This window comes from Rhea pennata, chromosome 1 (assembly GCF_028389875.1).
Source record: "Rhea pennata isolate bPtePen1 chromosome 1, bPtePen1.pri, whole genome shotgun sequence".
Taxonomy (NCBI): domain Eukaryota; kingdom Metazoa; phylum Chordata; class Aves; order Rheiformes; family Rheidae; genus Rhea; species Rhea pennata.
Window position 1 is genome coordinate 67,080,208 of NC_084663.1, and position 14,492 is coordinate 67,094,699.

Sequence of the window (14,492 nt, forward strand, 5' to 3'; positions counted from 1 at the left end):
TCTACTTCCAAAATCATTTCCCATGTAGTATTATGGAAACTACAGAAGATCGCCTAGACAGCAAACAAGAGAACTAGCCTGAAACCGAGCAGTAAGAATGCTACAGCATTGTTTTCCAGAATCACCAAGATACAGCAAAAGCGCTTCAATGTTAAGACTTACCCTGTTTCAGCAGGGGCTTCTATCTGCTTCCTTAAGTGGATACACACATACAACCTTAATGAGTTCCGATCTGTATGTTTCCTTAAGTTTGCCTGGGGTTGATGTGTGATGAAATGTTATGACTACATTTCTCTTGGATCACAGTTACTCATAATAGGTCCTTTCATCTCTAATTCTGACACTGTAAGGGCACTAGGTGACAAAACTCCACGGCCCTGCCAGCATTCAGTTGTTCTCTGAAGTATCCCATTCAATTCAACTTCTTCCTGTTTCCCATTACTGATCAGGCTCATTTTCCCACATCACTGACACTATCCTAACAGCAAAAAAACCCTCCATATCCTGTTTCATCTGCAGTGCAGTCATCTTGGTATTTTTCTTGCACTGCCTCCCCATGCTTTCAAAATCCTTTCTGAGCCAGTATAGGGGACCAGTTCTCTTCATTCACAATCCTGAAATTCAGTGATCTTAAAAAATGTCAGTAAGACTATCAATTTAGAAGGTAGGTGTTTAATTCTAAATCAAGAAACTTACTGATGATACTTCACCAGCTATTCTCTACAGATTTATGGCCTGATATACCACAATAAGCTCCCTTGTGGTGGACATTCAGTCATAGCTTTTACCAAAGCTTACGACAACCACATCTCACTGTTCTGTATATTAAAAAAAAAAAAAAACAACAACTTTCTGAAAAAAGTCTGAGAAAAACTTCAAATGTACTTGTGATAAGGCTAAGAAGAGATAATTCTCATGCATTCAGCTTAAATCGGTTGCTTTTCTTGCTACAAGAACACATTAAAAAAGATCTAATTTGCTAGTCATTATGACTTGCAGAAATATTTTAGTGATGTTTAAAGCCCTGCTCCCACTGAATTGTGTATAGCTACATTCACTATGCTACCTTGCATCTTTCCAAACTATCGACAATTTTCTAATTTTAAATATTTATGAATTTTATGCTACTATAAAATTATTTTCCATTTAGATGTGTATTACCAGTCTGATCTTTTTAAAAAGAGGTCAGCAATTGCACTCTAACTGGCTGGAACACGTTTTTTCTTATGAATTTTTCACTTTTTGGCAGATAAAACATGAGGAAACACTGACTTTTTTGTTGAACAGGAAAGCTTACAACATGGAAACTTTTAACTTCCAAATAATATAAAATGAAAAATAAACATCACTTATAAATACCCTTGAGCAACATGAGAAATTCAACTTTTCAACATCGCAGCCCTTCAGTTCCCATTTTCCTGCAGTACATCCATTCTCTCAACTAACAGAACTTGACACAATCACCCTAGATAACATTCCTCAACACAGTACAATTTTCCATCATTTCAGTAACATTAACCTCTGCAGTTTCTCCCTCCCACTATTCTGACCTAAGACAATCTTCTCAATGATATCTGAAAAATGACTATCATCTTTACTAAAACTAAATCATTTATGTGCAGCAACCTCTTCAGTTTCACAATTTTGTTTAGAAATGCATTGCCAAAATACAGTTTCATGAATCTATTACCAAGATTTATTCTGATTCCATTAAACCTCTCGGGCATCCTCTCAGGCCTGGAAAAACGTATATAGTTTTTAAAAGAGTAAGTTACATCTTGAATATTAAAAAAAAAAAAAAAAAAAGAATCAGATTCTTACAAAACTTCACAAACAGTACCCGTCGACTGAAAGTTTAAGTTTTGAACACTAAAACCATTCAGCACCCTCAAACCCACTGCTTTCCGCAGTGTCCCTCAAGACCACATTAAAAACACCAAACTCAAAGCTTCAAATGCATGCAAACATACATCTTGCCTTCCTTGCCTTTCTCACATTGCTAACAGCACAGAACTCAGCCATGCTTTTCCATTCTATTTTTACATGTAACAGAAAGGAAAATAAACTTGATTAAACTGAAATTCTATTCTCAGCTCCTCTTTTTCCTGAAGGATACAGACAGACAGACACAGATTTCTTCTACTTTGTCAACTGAAAGCAAAACCCAAAGGCTTTTCTTGTATATGAGAGAATCCAATAACATGATCCCATTAGACTGGATTCAAACACATTCTTAAGATGTCCTCTGCTCATCAACCTCAGAAGAATTGCTTGCCCACTCCCTCAACTATATGCGAGGCCAAAAGAATTACAACCAGGAATCCAATTTTTTTTTTCTAATGGGCATTTGTCAGCATCTCCCAGAGTTCTTTTGTTTTACACACGATTACTTCCACTGGAAAATAATCTCAAATCATAAAAAGGAAGTTTATTGCACTAATTCTGCTATTCCAAAACCATCAGAATTTGTAAAAAATTTCAAAGTAGATATTATTTAAATTACTTAAAATTGTTTTAGTTATTTCAGAAACATCTCTGGACCATTTTACAGTGATCACCTTTGAAAAGACAGTACAATTTCTTTCAGTACAGCACCTCTTTTCTAGAGCTGATCATGATTTATGTAACCTCATTAAACAAATCCTTGCCATTGAAAATATACCGTAATAGATTACCTGTGAAAATATTCTGTTCTTTTTAAGAAAGAACTCCCCTACTCCTAAATTTAACCTATCCTTAAAGGCTATTCTGAAATTCTAATGTGAATTCACTCTACTTTTTCTTGTCCTTTACAAGGCTTCAATATTTCAGTTGTCCTTTTCAATAGTTTTTCTCTCCCCTAATAGCTTTCTTCAGAGAAAGGGGAAAGAATACAACATTAAATTTAAGCAGACTCTCTCATCACCAAATTAACCTCTTCCTATTCCTTCCACTATTATTTAGAAATAACACAATCAACTGATGTTTAATCTTAGTATCCAAAGATTCCCAACTCTTCTTTCACATAGGAGAATTCTTGTTGCCTGTTTTCTTTCACTTTTTACTTACTCTAAAAATTAAAATTTTGCTTTTCTAAAATATGCCACCCTTCCACTTTGAGGATCTTTAATTCAGTAACTTCTGATTATTTCTGTTTTCTTATTCATCTCCCATTCTTAGGTAAGTTATCTGTAAAGAGAAGATGCAGAGCACAGTGCAGTTAGCCATGCCCATTACCCAGGCAGTAGTCTACTCAGCACACTACACATAACCACTCAGATGTTTCAGCTAGATCAGAACGCTAACTAGTTTTTGCATTACTTGCGTATTACTTGTGCTCTGAACGCTATCTAGACGTTCTCTGGTACACTTCCAGGCATATACCTCAAACAGTAAACAGAGTCCCATCTACAATAAGAAGCTGCACTGATATCTGGGACTCTTAGACCTTTTGGGGCTCTGAAGGACGAATCTCTTTTTCTGAATCCAGCTCCAGAGTTGACTTAACAGAATTATATACAACTTCCAACACAGCCAAAAAATATTCTGCCTGAGTGCAGTGAGTTTCCCTTGTATTGCAGATTTAGTTTCAGCTATTTTAATTATTGTAATGCATAAAATAAAGTGTGGCTACAGACCTTATAAAAAGCATTTTTTTAAATATATAGAATATCTTGCAGATAGGCAAGATCATCTCTCACTACTGAAAAGCAGGCCCTTTAAATAGAGCAGCTGTACCAGCTGTAGTGTGACAGGATCAAAACAATCATTTTTCTGAGGTGAAGTGATAAGTGCCATTATTCTATTGAAACCAGCAGAAAAGAAAGATCCTGCAGGATCTTAATGTAGTGACACTTCTCCACCATATACGATACCATCATACTAGAACACTGGTTCAAATCCAAAGCAGAATTCTACATAAAGAATGATTACAGCAGTTTCTGCAGCATTCTTCCCTCATTCTGGGTAGCTTAGTAATGATATGTGATTGCAGAGATCTGGTATGAACACAGCCTTCAACTGCTTCCGGACGCATTTTTATATGGTTACCATAAATAAAGTGAAGTCTGCTTCAGTAAGAAAACAACAAAGACTAGAAAGACGATTTACTCTAAATGAATCATGACACGAATCTCTGAATCAAGAGAAAAAGATGACAAGTTTATAAGAGCAGAGGGATACTCATAAAAGGTAAAAACAGAGAAATCTCAGGGACAAGAAACATGCACTTGAAAAAAAGACAATTTAACGGCATTTAAGAAAACTTCATGGTGTTTACAAGAAGTCTAGAACGGCATGAAGCAAGTAAGAGCTCGTTAAATATAAACCCAGCTTTCACTCGTGTTCCCTCGTATCCATCTTTTCTTCATAAAAAAATCTGTCCTGCATGAGATAGTCCCAAGTGCAATTTCACAATTAATACAGACTTATTCTCGTATTTGTACTTACATAACAAACAGGTGTATAAAAAAATCAAGTAAAAAAAATTGCTCAACTCTGCACAAGCAGAGGCTTCAACATCACTTTACAAATGGCTTTTACCTGTTCAGTTTTCACACGTACATTTACTGCCAAAGTATATAGCCCACTCGCAAATAAACAAAACACACTTAAAAGGTTTTAGCTAAACAGTGCAGAACCATGAGCAAAACAGGTCTCAGAGTGACATTTTTCTCTAAATTTTAAGTGAAGACTGCTTCCTCATAGTGCATTTGAGTGAACGCCAACAGTCAGACAAAGGCTGTTCACTTTCAACACTACTGTACTGGTACAATGATCCCTGTAACAATGATCCCTGTAATTGCCATGTAACATGGGTACCTGGGACTTGACACGTCTGGTTCTCTTCAGCACCACATTCATTCTTGTACCCTGCTTTGGGGAAGCCTGGGCATCAGAGCTGAGGTCCTCAGCCTCCACTTTTTCCTTAAGGTCCAGATTTGGCTTTTGGATGCCCTAAGTGGATCAGAGCACAGGACACCAGGTTGATTGATCAGAGAATCAAACTCTTTGGCCTGTGAATCGTCCTGCTTGCTAAAAAACAGGACAGTGAGTGAGGTCACACAACAGTACACACACCATACGGGTCAGCAGCAAATGAATCCATGCATGCATGCACACACACACACACGAAACAAGGAGACTGAATCTCAATTGTCAGCTAATCAAGTGAGATAAAGACACTTTTTCAATCAAGTACACCATCCTTTGCCCTGTTTCGCATCTCAATAGGTTTAAGTCCTACAGAAAAATGTCTAACAGAAAATTACACAAGGTCAAATTACAATTTCTAGTGCTATTCTGCCATGGTTAGGTATGAGGGAGTTTGTATGTTTGTTTACACAGCTGAAGCTTCTCAAAGTGCAGACCCTTATGTCATAGTTTCTTATACAATAACAAACATTGTTCTATGTGCAGATCAGGTCTCATTTCACATCCTGAAAGAGAACTGTCTCACCATAAGGCTGACCCCAGACTGGAAGAGCTCATAGGGGTATAAAATCCGTTCATAGTGAGACTTAAGTAATGATCCTGTGCCTTTTCCTGGCAGGTAGCCAAGCCGACTTGCCACTTTCGACCATTTCTTCTCTTTAGTGACCACCTCAAAGCCTCCTTTGCTGGCAACAATCTGAAACACATAAAAAAAATAAGGACTTGGAGTTGCTCCCATGATCGTGCATAAACCAAGAATTGATTAAACCAACCAAATGTTAAAAGGTTCTATTAAACGGTGACAGAATCCTGATTTCAGCTTTTGCTTCCTGAACAACTGGTACTTCAAGAGTGTATAACAACCTATCTAACAAGACAAATTTCCCAGTAAACGAATATAAGGTGTGTACTGTTTCAGACAAGAGGAGCCCAACAGTTAAGGTTTCTGACATGCTGGAAAGAATACAAACCAATCAGACAAACTGAAAAATTAACTCTGACCAGACTTGTACTCTGATGCAAAACACAAGTCTGGCCAGGAGTGAAGCCAGTTCTAAATAGATCCCACACAGAGGGGAATGTTGGAGTTCATGACTTCAGAGTTACAAAAACTCTCAGAAAATGTGAATGGAAGAGGGACTACTGTAAAATGTAGAGAAACTGAATTCACCTTCCAATCAGCTCAGTTGCTGTTACACTTAACTTGTTTAGAGCCTAATAATTCACATACAGAACTGTCATTGATTACATATGATTTATATTTACATAAAATAAAAAATAGACTAATTGCCACAAAGCAATGATAACAATACATATGAGTTGCTTCCCTTAAAAACACTGGTCACATTTCCACTGCCGACGTTTCCACTCCATATTTTCACTATCAAGTAGTCAAAACCCAATCAGATTGTAATTTCATTTATATTATTTTTAGTATTTGCACAGTAACATAGTTTTTCATTATGTTTCTTTACACATAAGGCACAGATTTCACACTTAACATTCCAGACTGTTGAAAACTTCCATGCAAAACACATTTTGTTACCGCAGTGAAATCTGTGGTTTACCTTTCAGGCTGAGGTAAATTCAGAAGTCTACTTCTGACAGTGATTAATAAATGAGTTAATTATGATTTTTTCTGTAACCCAAGACGGCTGCACTCTGGTCAAAAATAATTTTCTTAATTATTGTTTTTCTCATTGTTACTGCAAATTGTTAAAAAGGAGGACAGTATAAATGAAACTATTTCTAAATTTCAGTTTAGCTTTGACATGTGCACAAAAAACTGATTTCTAAAATTAACCTTACATGAACAGTGCCTAGGAAGCCACTAGGCAACCAAATATACTAAAACCCGTCTATCTGTAGTTAGGCAACTAAAATGTTCCAGCAGTGACACAAATATTCCCAATACCACTATGACATATTACTACACATACCTCAAACCACAGTAGATGTGAAATTTAAAAAACTCAAGTACCAAAAGATATTTTATTAGTTTTAGTGTGCATTTTATCAATGTTAGATTGCCCAAACAGGTTATGATTTCTTCTCTTAAACACAAAAATCTATTCAGGCATTTACGTTTTCATTTACCTAAGACAAAGAAGTCTAATAGAGGAATGAAAACTGATGCTCTAACCTAGAAGCATCTTAATTTCTCATCTTGCTTAAAGAGAGCTACCTTTATGGCTATAGTAACAAGCCTTCTTTAGCAGGCAAGTTAATACTGTCAGATGTACTTTGCCAGTATAATCACCAGTTCCAATATAGATTTTATTTGTACACAAATTTTGAAAAACAACACGTCGAACAACTATAGTAGCACAAACTTCTAAGCAGCCTTAGGGCATTCCGTATGCATTGGAAATTGTAATTAAAATAATTATTCTAGAAATATTATGGAATTATAAAACATTACATTATATATAGACATATATACATTTCATATATACATATACACACACACACAGGGTAACTAATCCATGCTGTATACAATCCAACCAAAGCTAAGTAATTATGCTTGATATATCTGCCATAGCCTTACAATCACATACTTGGAACATCTCTTTTTTTTCCTCCCTTCTTTCAACTAATCTTCATATTTTCTGGGCCATCCCTGTTCCTTGGCTTCTTGAGTTTGCATGAAAGACAACCTCAGGTCAGAGAAGTCCCTGGCTAACCAAGCCCTGCAATAGGCTACTCACCTTGCTCAAAGCATAGAGATCTAGTATTTTTCTCTCCACCACAGGGATTTTTAAATTGGATCCTTGGAGTTCCCAAAATTTTGCTAATTGATCCAAGAAGTCGAGCTTCACTCTGGTCATTGCCTGTAATCAATACAGAAAAACAAATGAGTATATCCCAAAACAAGCACAAAAATATCATAGAGTCCTGAGAAAACACATGTCAAATTCCTGTAATTGTTTATATTTTCAAAATACAACCTGGAAAGTGATGTTTTTCTTTGCTGTGTTTAAAAAAATAATAGAAAATAGATCTTTATAAATAGAACAGTACATATTCTTTTGCTCTCCACAGTCAAGATCCTATAAGCCAAATTCCTACCTAACAATTTCTGTTTTTGAAAACAAGACACACACTTAAGAAAATCAGCATTTTGCAGAGAAACACAAGAGTAATTATCAAAATAGACATATGAAGTTAAAAAAAGTTATAAACAGTCTTCTTGTATGCCTTAACACTGCACAAGGGTCTCCTCCCTTGAGTATTTTTAGAGTATTAAAATCACTCTCCATAGGAGACCGATTCACAAGTCAAATAATACATGATGTTTTGGTATATGAACAGAGCAAGGCTTTGGGAAATGTTATAGGGAAAGGAAAAAAAAGTCAGGATAGACTGGGACTTGAACTGTTTTCAAGAAAGCTCCTATGCTTTTTTGAAATTTAAAATTAATCAATTGTAAATAAACCTATTAAAAAAAACTTCGTTTTAAGGCTTAAGAGGCATTATCAAAGTAAATACACACAAGGTAACCAAAAGCTTAAGAACAGCTGTAAGCATTCTAGTAGAAAATATAAATACATACATATACATATATATATGTATACACACACACACACACAGTGCCTGTGGAGTTTTGAAGACTAGACACTGGCTGCTCTTACTACACAACATGGTACTTGGCATCCATTTTAGACATTTCCAGTTGAATGTGAAAAACTCTTGTGGTTATTTTGGGTAATAAAATAAAAACCATACTTTTCTCAAAGCCATGGAGAGTTATTTTACCCAAACTCTGCCAGTGCCAAGTATAAACACTGATGTGGTCTCCGGGTTTCTAAAGTCTCCCTATCCATAAACCTGCCAAGATACAAATCACGAGCAAGGAGATGGTTTGCACTGGTTTCAATGCAAATACAAAATTCCATCAACAGTGGAAAAGCTCACCTCCAGTTCATTCAGGCGCTGGATTCGTGGGGTGAAACGAAAACTTTGCACTTCACATGCAAATGGAGGCTGCCAGTCCTAAACAGAAAGACTTTTTAGTGCTTCTAGAAACCTCTGAAAAATATGCAAAGATGATGACCCTATTAACTTTCGAGCAAACAACTTTCCAACAGTTAATGAGTTTCTCAAACAATTTGCAATATGATTTTCCAATTTTACAACGTTATTAAGCTTTTAACATAGCATTCTTCCCACAATTTGAGTTAGCTGAAAGAAACCCTCATGAAATTAAAAATATGAAAGATATATGGTTTAAAGTATTTTGGTATATACTGTCTTATACTGTGTTTGAACAAAAGACGCCATGTAGGTTTCTGGTTGTTTCTTTAACAAAAACTTCTATACATCCTGCATATTGCAGGATCTCACTATCAACTGTGACAAGTATCAAACAAAACATATGATTCTGAATCTAACTTCAATCATGTTTGTCAATGATCGTATCTCAATAAAGATAGGAAAATCAGTCAGGAGTTTAACACTCTCACGTAAACAAGTCTCAAGTAACGACTTTCTTAACACAAACAGCAGTCATCCGACCATAACCACTTCTCAGCTCCATCTCTCAGAACTGCAGTATGACATCAAAACAAACATCAGTCAGTTCTTTACTACCTTTATTTAAGGCACCCTAAATTGTTGTAGATAGCCTATTTGGCAAAAAGTACAATAGAGTAAGGACACAACATTCTAGACAGACAAGGCACACTAAATATTTATTATCTGTATTGCTACAGCATGCAGAGACCTCAAACGTGATCATAAAATATTTACAGCTTATAGTACTGGAAAAGAATAATGAATCAGTAAGGTTAGTTTAAGGTGTCTGATACAGTTTTTATTGCAGATTGCAAATCAACCTGACCCCTGTGTCCTACAAAACACTGCAATAAAAACAGCTAACCAGTCATGGAGAAATACAAATGTTTGACTGCTAAGAAAGTTCTAGTTATTCTCAATGAACAGGATCTGGATCAGTTTCTTGTGGCCTCTCAATCTAAGCCATTCTGCTTATTTTAGAAAGAGCAGCCCCTCAGAGGTCAAGTTTTCACTAGGTCATTAAACCACCTAAACAAATTCCAGCAACCCAGACAGATCAGAAAGAAAGGAAGGGTCATGAAATCCAATCAGCAACTCCTGTATGCAGCATGTTCTCAGTTACAGTCCCCTTTTGAGGTTCTTTCTCCCTCAGCATTTTTAACTCTCTTACAGATGTATTTAAGGTTTATGTGGGCATTAAAGTGCTTCAAGAATGTTTTTCTAAGTTGCCTGATGATCTTATCCAAATGGTTTACCAGGCCACAGGGTCACCAAGTCATCATAAAATAATGATCAGTCAATCGGTCATTAAAAACATTAAGCTTCTACTTTCTAAGCTACTAGGTATAAACATAATTCCTGCACGGAAACAGGTTAGCAGCAGCTCTATAAATAGTTAGAAGATTACGTTTATAAATAAAGATCCAATAAAAAGGAAAATCCTTCACTCATCTCCTCCTAAGTAGTAAACCCTCGATTTCACCTGCAATGCATTTTTAGGTTTCAGAGTTACGTGGTTGTAGGTTTTTACTGTTTGTGTTTTGGTTTTTAAAGTAAGAAGAGCGTGAAAGCTAAGATATTACCACACACTAGTAGCGTCTCACCTGCCCCAAAGCAGCCTGTATGGTCAAAGACCATAGAGGTACGGTGTGTCTCCGGCACAGACACCAAGGCCTACCGAAGGCAACACACACAAACCCCAAGAAGCCCGGGGAACGGACAGGGAGCACTGAACCTTCCCTAGAAATATTCCAGGCGCCTTGAGTCTTGCGAACTCGGCCGAAAAGTGCCAGGAGCGGTGGGGGCGACCCCCGGATTCGCCTCAGGGGGCAGCGAGCTCCCGGGCCAGCTCTACCCTCCCCCGACACAGCCCGAGAGCCGCAGCGCATGGCGAGGGCGTGGGCGCGGACACCCCCGCTCCTCCCCCCACCCACCCAGGCGCACCGGGGCCCGGCGCAGCGCCCCCGCCCCGGGCGGGCGGTACCTTGGGGGGCCGGATCTTGCAGATGCCGGTTTTCTCGGCCAAGCCGCGGATGCGGCCGATGAAGCCGAGGGGGTCGCTGAACTCCTCCCAGCTAGGCTCGAACACGGGGCACTCGGGCGGCGGCACGAACTCGGCCGCGTAGCGCGACCCGCCGCCGCCCCCCGACATGGCGGCGGGGGGGGGAGCGCGCCGAGGGCCGCGGCGGGGGGGGCGGGGAGGTGGGCGACGCGGCCGGGCCGGGGCCGCTCAGGGACTGGGCCGGCGGCCGAGGCGCATCCTCCGGCGGCGAGGGCTGCCAGGCAGGCGGGCCGCGGGGCGGGCGGCGGTCGGGGCCGGCCGGCGGGGGCGGCTCCCGTGCGCCGTGTCGTGCCCCGTCCCCCGGGGCCGCCTTCCCCCTCGGAGCCGCTCTAGCTCTCGTTCCAGCTCCCCGGAAGTTACGCGCGTCGTATAAGCCCTCCCCCGGAAGCGTGGAAACCGTCGCCTTCCGAACGAGAAAGTAGTCCCGCGGCCAGTGCCGTTGAGTAGGCGCCCCACGGCGCGGGCAGGACGGCCGCCTTCCGGCCCTGCCGCTCCCGCTGCGACACCCCCGCTCAGACGGGGCAGCTGCGCTGCTCCATTCGCGCCTTCTCAGGGCTCCCTACAGCGCGGCCCCGGGAGGGGGAGGGGGTAGGGGTGGGGGACGGCGGCGGTGGGGTGGCGGCCTCATCGCCTTCCGGCGCGGAGGAATGTGCGACGAAACTCGAGCCATTCACTTCCCGTGCTGAAGGGCCATTTCCCCCATTGTCTGAGCGGGACGTCACGGGAAGCGCCGGGGGCGCCGCCCCCTGCCGCGCGGCGCCGCCCACGGCGGCCGTTGGGCCCCGCCCACGGCGGCCGTTGGGCCCCGCCCGCAGCGGCTCTCGGGCGGCTGATGCTGTCGTCGATCTGCGGAGGCCTCGAGTCACGGAAACGGGAAAGCGGCCCGCAGGTTAAACACCGGCCGTGCCACGCGAGGGCATTGCCTTCGGCAGCTCACCTCTCTTCGTTAGACAGTGTTTGTTTTATTTTGTTTTTCTGCGGGTTTTGTTTGTTTGTTCCTTCAGGAGAGAATTGCCGCCACGATTTTCATCTGGGCACTTTGGGTCAGTTGTGCGCGAGGTCTGTGCTGCTGCTGAAGCCAGAAGAGCGTTCTTGTGGGTGCTAGGCCACATTGCAGCACGTTCAGAAAGGATATATTGGGTTCTTCCGGCCAAGGGCGGAGTGTGTCTGTGACCATAAGGGCCAGTTGCTCTGATCCACCATGCTTCGGCCAGTCTTGAATTTAATCTCAACTGATTTTTGTACCGGTTAGTACATGCTGTTGACAGCCCCACCAGTTCGAGCCAGGGTCTCTGCCTTGCTCTTCATTGAAGATTTCAGAAGTGTAGTGGATAATAAATCGCATTGGTTGAAGAATTCCACAATCAACCCCCAAGTTTTGTATAACATATAAGACATTGGGCACTCTCCCATCCCAGTGGAAAAATGTCACTTTTCCAAAGTCAAGTACTCACAAGTTAGAACTCACTTGTATTAAGCGTAAGCTGCCTAACTGACCTATCCATTATGATACAGTCTTTAATAAAAAAAAACTTTAATCCTGGCCTCATTTACTGTTCACTACATTCCCCATTTCAATTTATTATTTTTAATACATAGTCCCAGAAAAAAGTAATTTCCTTCTCTTACCATGAGGCTTATAGTATCTGCTTCACAAAGACTAACACATCGATCAGCACTGTTTCCCTGCTAGATTGAAGAGGTGTTGTGTGTATTTTATATATGAGATATGGTTTAAGTGTGAATGTTTAATTTTGGCAAAAGTTACAGGCAACAGCAAATTGATCTCGTAAAGCTATTGAGCAAGTTTACACATAGTTGTTGAGTTGTTCCACTATTATATTTTTTCTGTGGATTCTTGACAAGGATACCCAGTATTTTTATGAGTGGAAAAGCATGTAGAATGCAGATGTTACCAGATATCTAGAAATTACCCTATATTGCTACATGTTCCTGCCAAATGTTTGTAGTCTTTCTCTTATGAAGAGCTATACCAGACACTTTTGACAAAATGCATGTGTGTAGAGAAACCACTCTCATTCCCAACAGCTGAATAACCAACATATCCAATTTCCAAGGTAAGCAGTGATTTAGCCAGGAATACTGGGGGGGAGGGGGAATCTACGCTGAAAAGGAAGTAATCCATGCAAAACTTTTGTTTTGAGAACCAATTTGTTGTTGATTTCCTGTAAGACTGTTCAAGGTTATTTAGTTTTTGTGTAAAGATGTTTGGGCTAGCAGGCAGTTGTGGAAGGCACTCCGTGGACAAGTGCATTTTTTTCCTGACAAGCTGAAGAACTAAAAATCCCAAATAAACTGGAAGGAAGCATTTGTTTCATTTTATCAGTTCTGCAAGATCTTTTTTTGCAAGAGAATTTTATGCTTCTCTCAGTTACCTGCTCCAGATTGGGGGTTGTTAGCCTCTGAAACATTGAACCATGCTCTGAGTTGTGTACGCCATGTTAATCTATTTTTTTCTTGGTCATCTGGAACTATTTATCACTTGCCTCCTGAGGGAGGGCTTCAGCCCCTTATACAATATTCTCAAGCTGCTTCATAGGAACTGAAGAAGAATATAATCAAGGATAATAACAGCTATTGTTCTGGACTTTGTCCAGAAAAATATCCACCCTTCGCTTTCTCTTTTCTGTGTTTATTGAGAAAATTGACTTGAAAAATAAGTTTTTATCTAAGCCTAGTGGTGTGGGGTGTTTTTTTTTTTTTTTTTTGGTAATGCAAAAAGTCCAATTTTTCAAGGAAAAGGCTAGGAAGAAAAGCAGTTTAAAAACTTACATTTTTTTCCCTGCACACTTTGTAACTACATTAGGAAACAGTGTGATAAATATTGTACATATTGAAAGAATACAAAGCACTGCTGGGTTTGGGAAGACATATGAGAGAGACAAGGTAAAAAAAATCTAGATAATCTAAAAACTACATTTGGATATTCAGCCATAATTTGAACCAAGCATTTCTTGTGGCTGCATCATAACTCCGGTGTTTTGTTTAGTTTATTTTCAAAGAAAAATGGCATATCTGTTTGTTTGTTTTGCCATTGCTTATGAGAAAAGTTCCCAGTAGAGGCTGTGTTTGTTTTACCCAGAGCCCTAAGCCTCACTAGCATGCAGATCAGTACGCTGTTTCTCTACCTAAGAAGTCTTCCAAGAGTCTATATCCTGAAGCGATATTCGCTAACTCAGACATTTCTCTGGAGAAATAACATTGGTATTGCTTGTCGACCAAAACTAAAAGCAGCGATTTCAGAAAACTAGCAGTGGATTATTTTAAAGGTCCAAGGGGCTCCCGAGGCGCCCTGCCCACCGCTCCGGTCCACGCCAGCCGCGCACGCGCAGTGGCCCCCTCTGAGCCCCCTCCCGAACTACAACTCCCAGACACGCCGGCGCGGATCGGTGCCGCCCGTGTCGCCAGCGCTGATTGGCGGAGGCCGTGGGGCGGCATGGAAGGCCGCCTGTGGTTGGAGGAGGCGGCGGGCGGCAGGCTGCCT

The 14,492-nt window shown here is 40.6% G+C and overlaps 1 protein-coding gene across 4 annotated transcripts in view; it reads right to left on the reverse strand.

Annotated features, from left to right (window-relative positions):
- Positions 1-11,077, reverse strand: part of KDM5A (lysine demethylase 5A) — a 51,784-nt gene extending 40,707 nt beyond the window's left edge. For 3 of the 4 annotated variants that reach the window (XR_009960209.1, XM_062590481.1, XM_062590468.1), the window contains exons 1-5: positions 10,910-11,077; positions 8,827-8,904; positions 7,620-7,742; positions 5,438-5,608; positions 4,801-4,935 (exon numbers count right to left, since the gene is read on the reverse strand). Coding sequence is in view for 3 of the 4 variants with exons in the window: in XM_062590481.1 (XP_062446465.1) it covers positions 4,801-4,935; positions 5,438-5,608; positions 7,620-7,742; positions 8,827-8,904; positions 10,910-11,077 (675 nt within the window). In the remaining variant the exon portion in view is untranslated. Of the gene's footprint in view, positions 1-4,800; positions 4,936-5,437; positions 5,609-7,619; positions 7,743-8,826; positions 8,941-10,909 lie in introns of all 4 variants that reach the window. The other variant, XM_062590491.1, reaches the window with a different exon arrangement.
- Between the last annotated feature and the right edge of the window lie 3,415 nt (positions 11,078-14,492).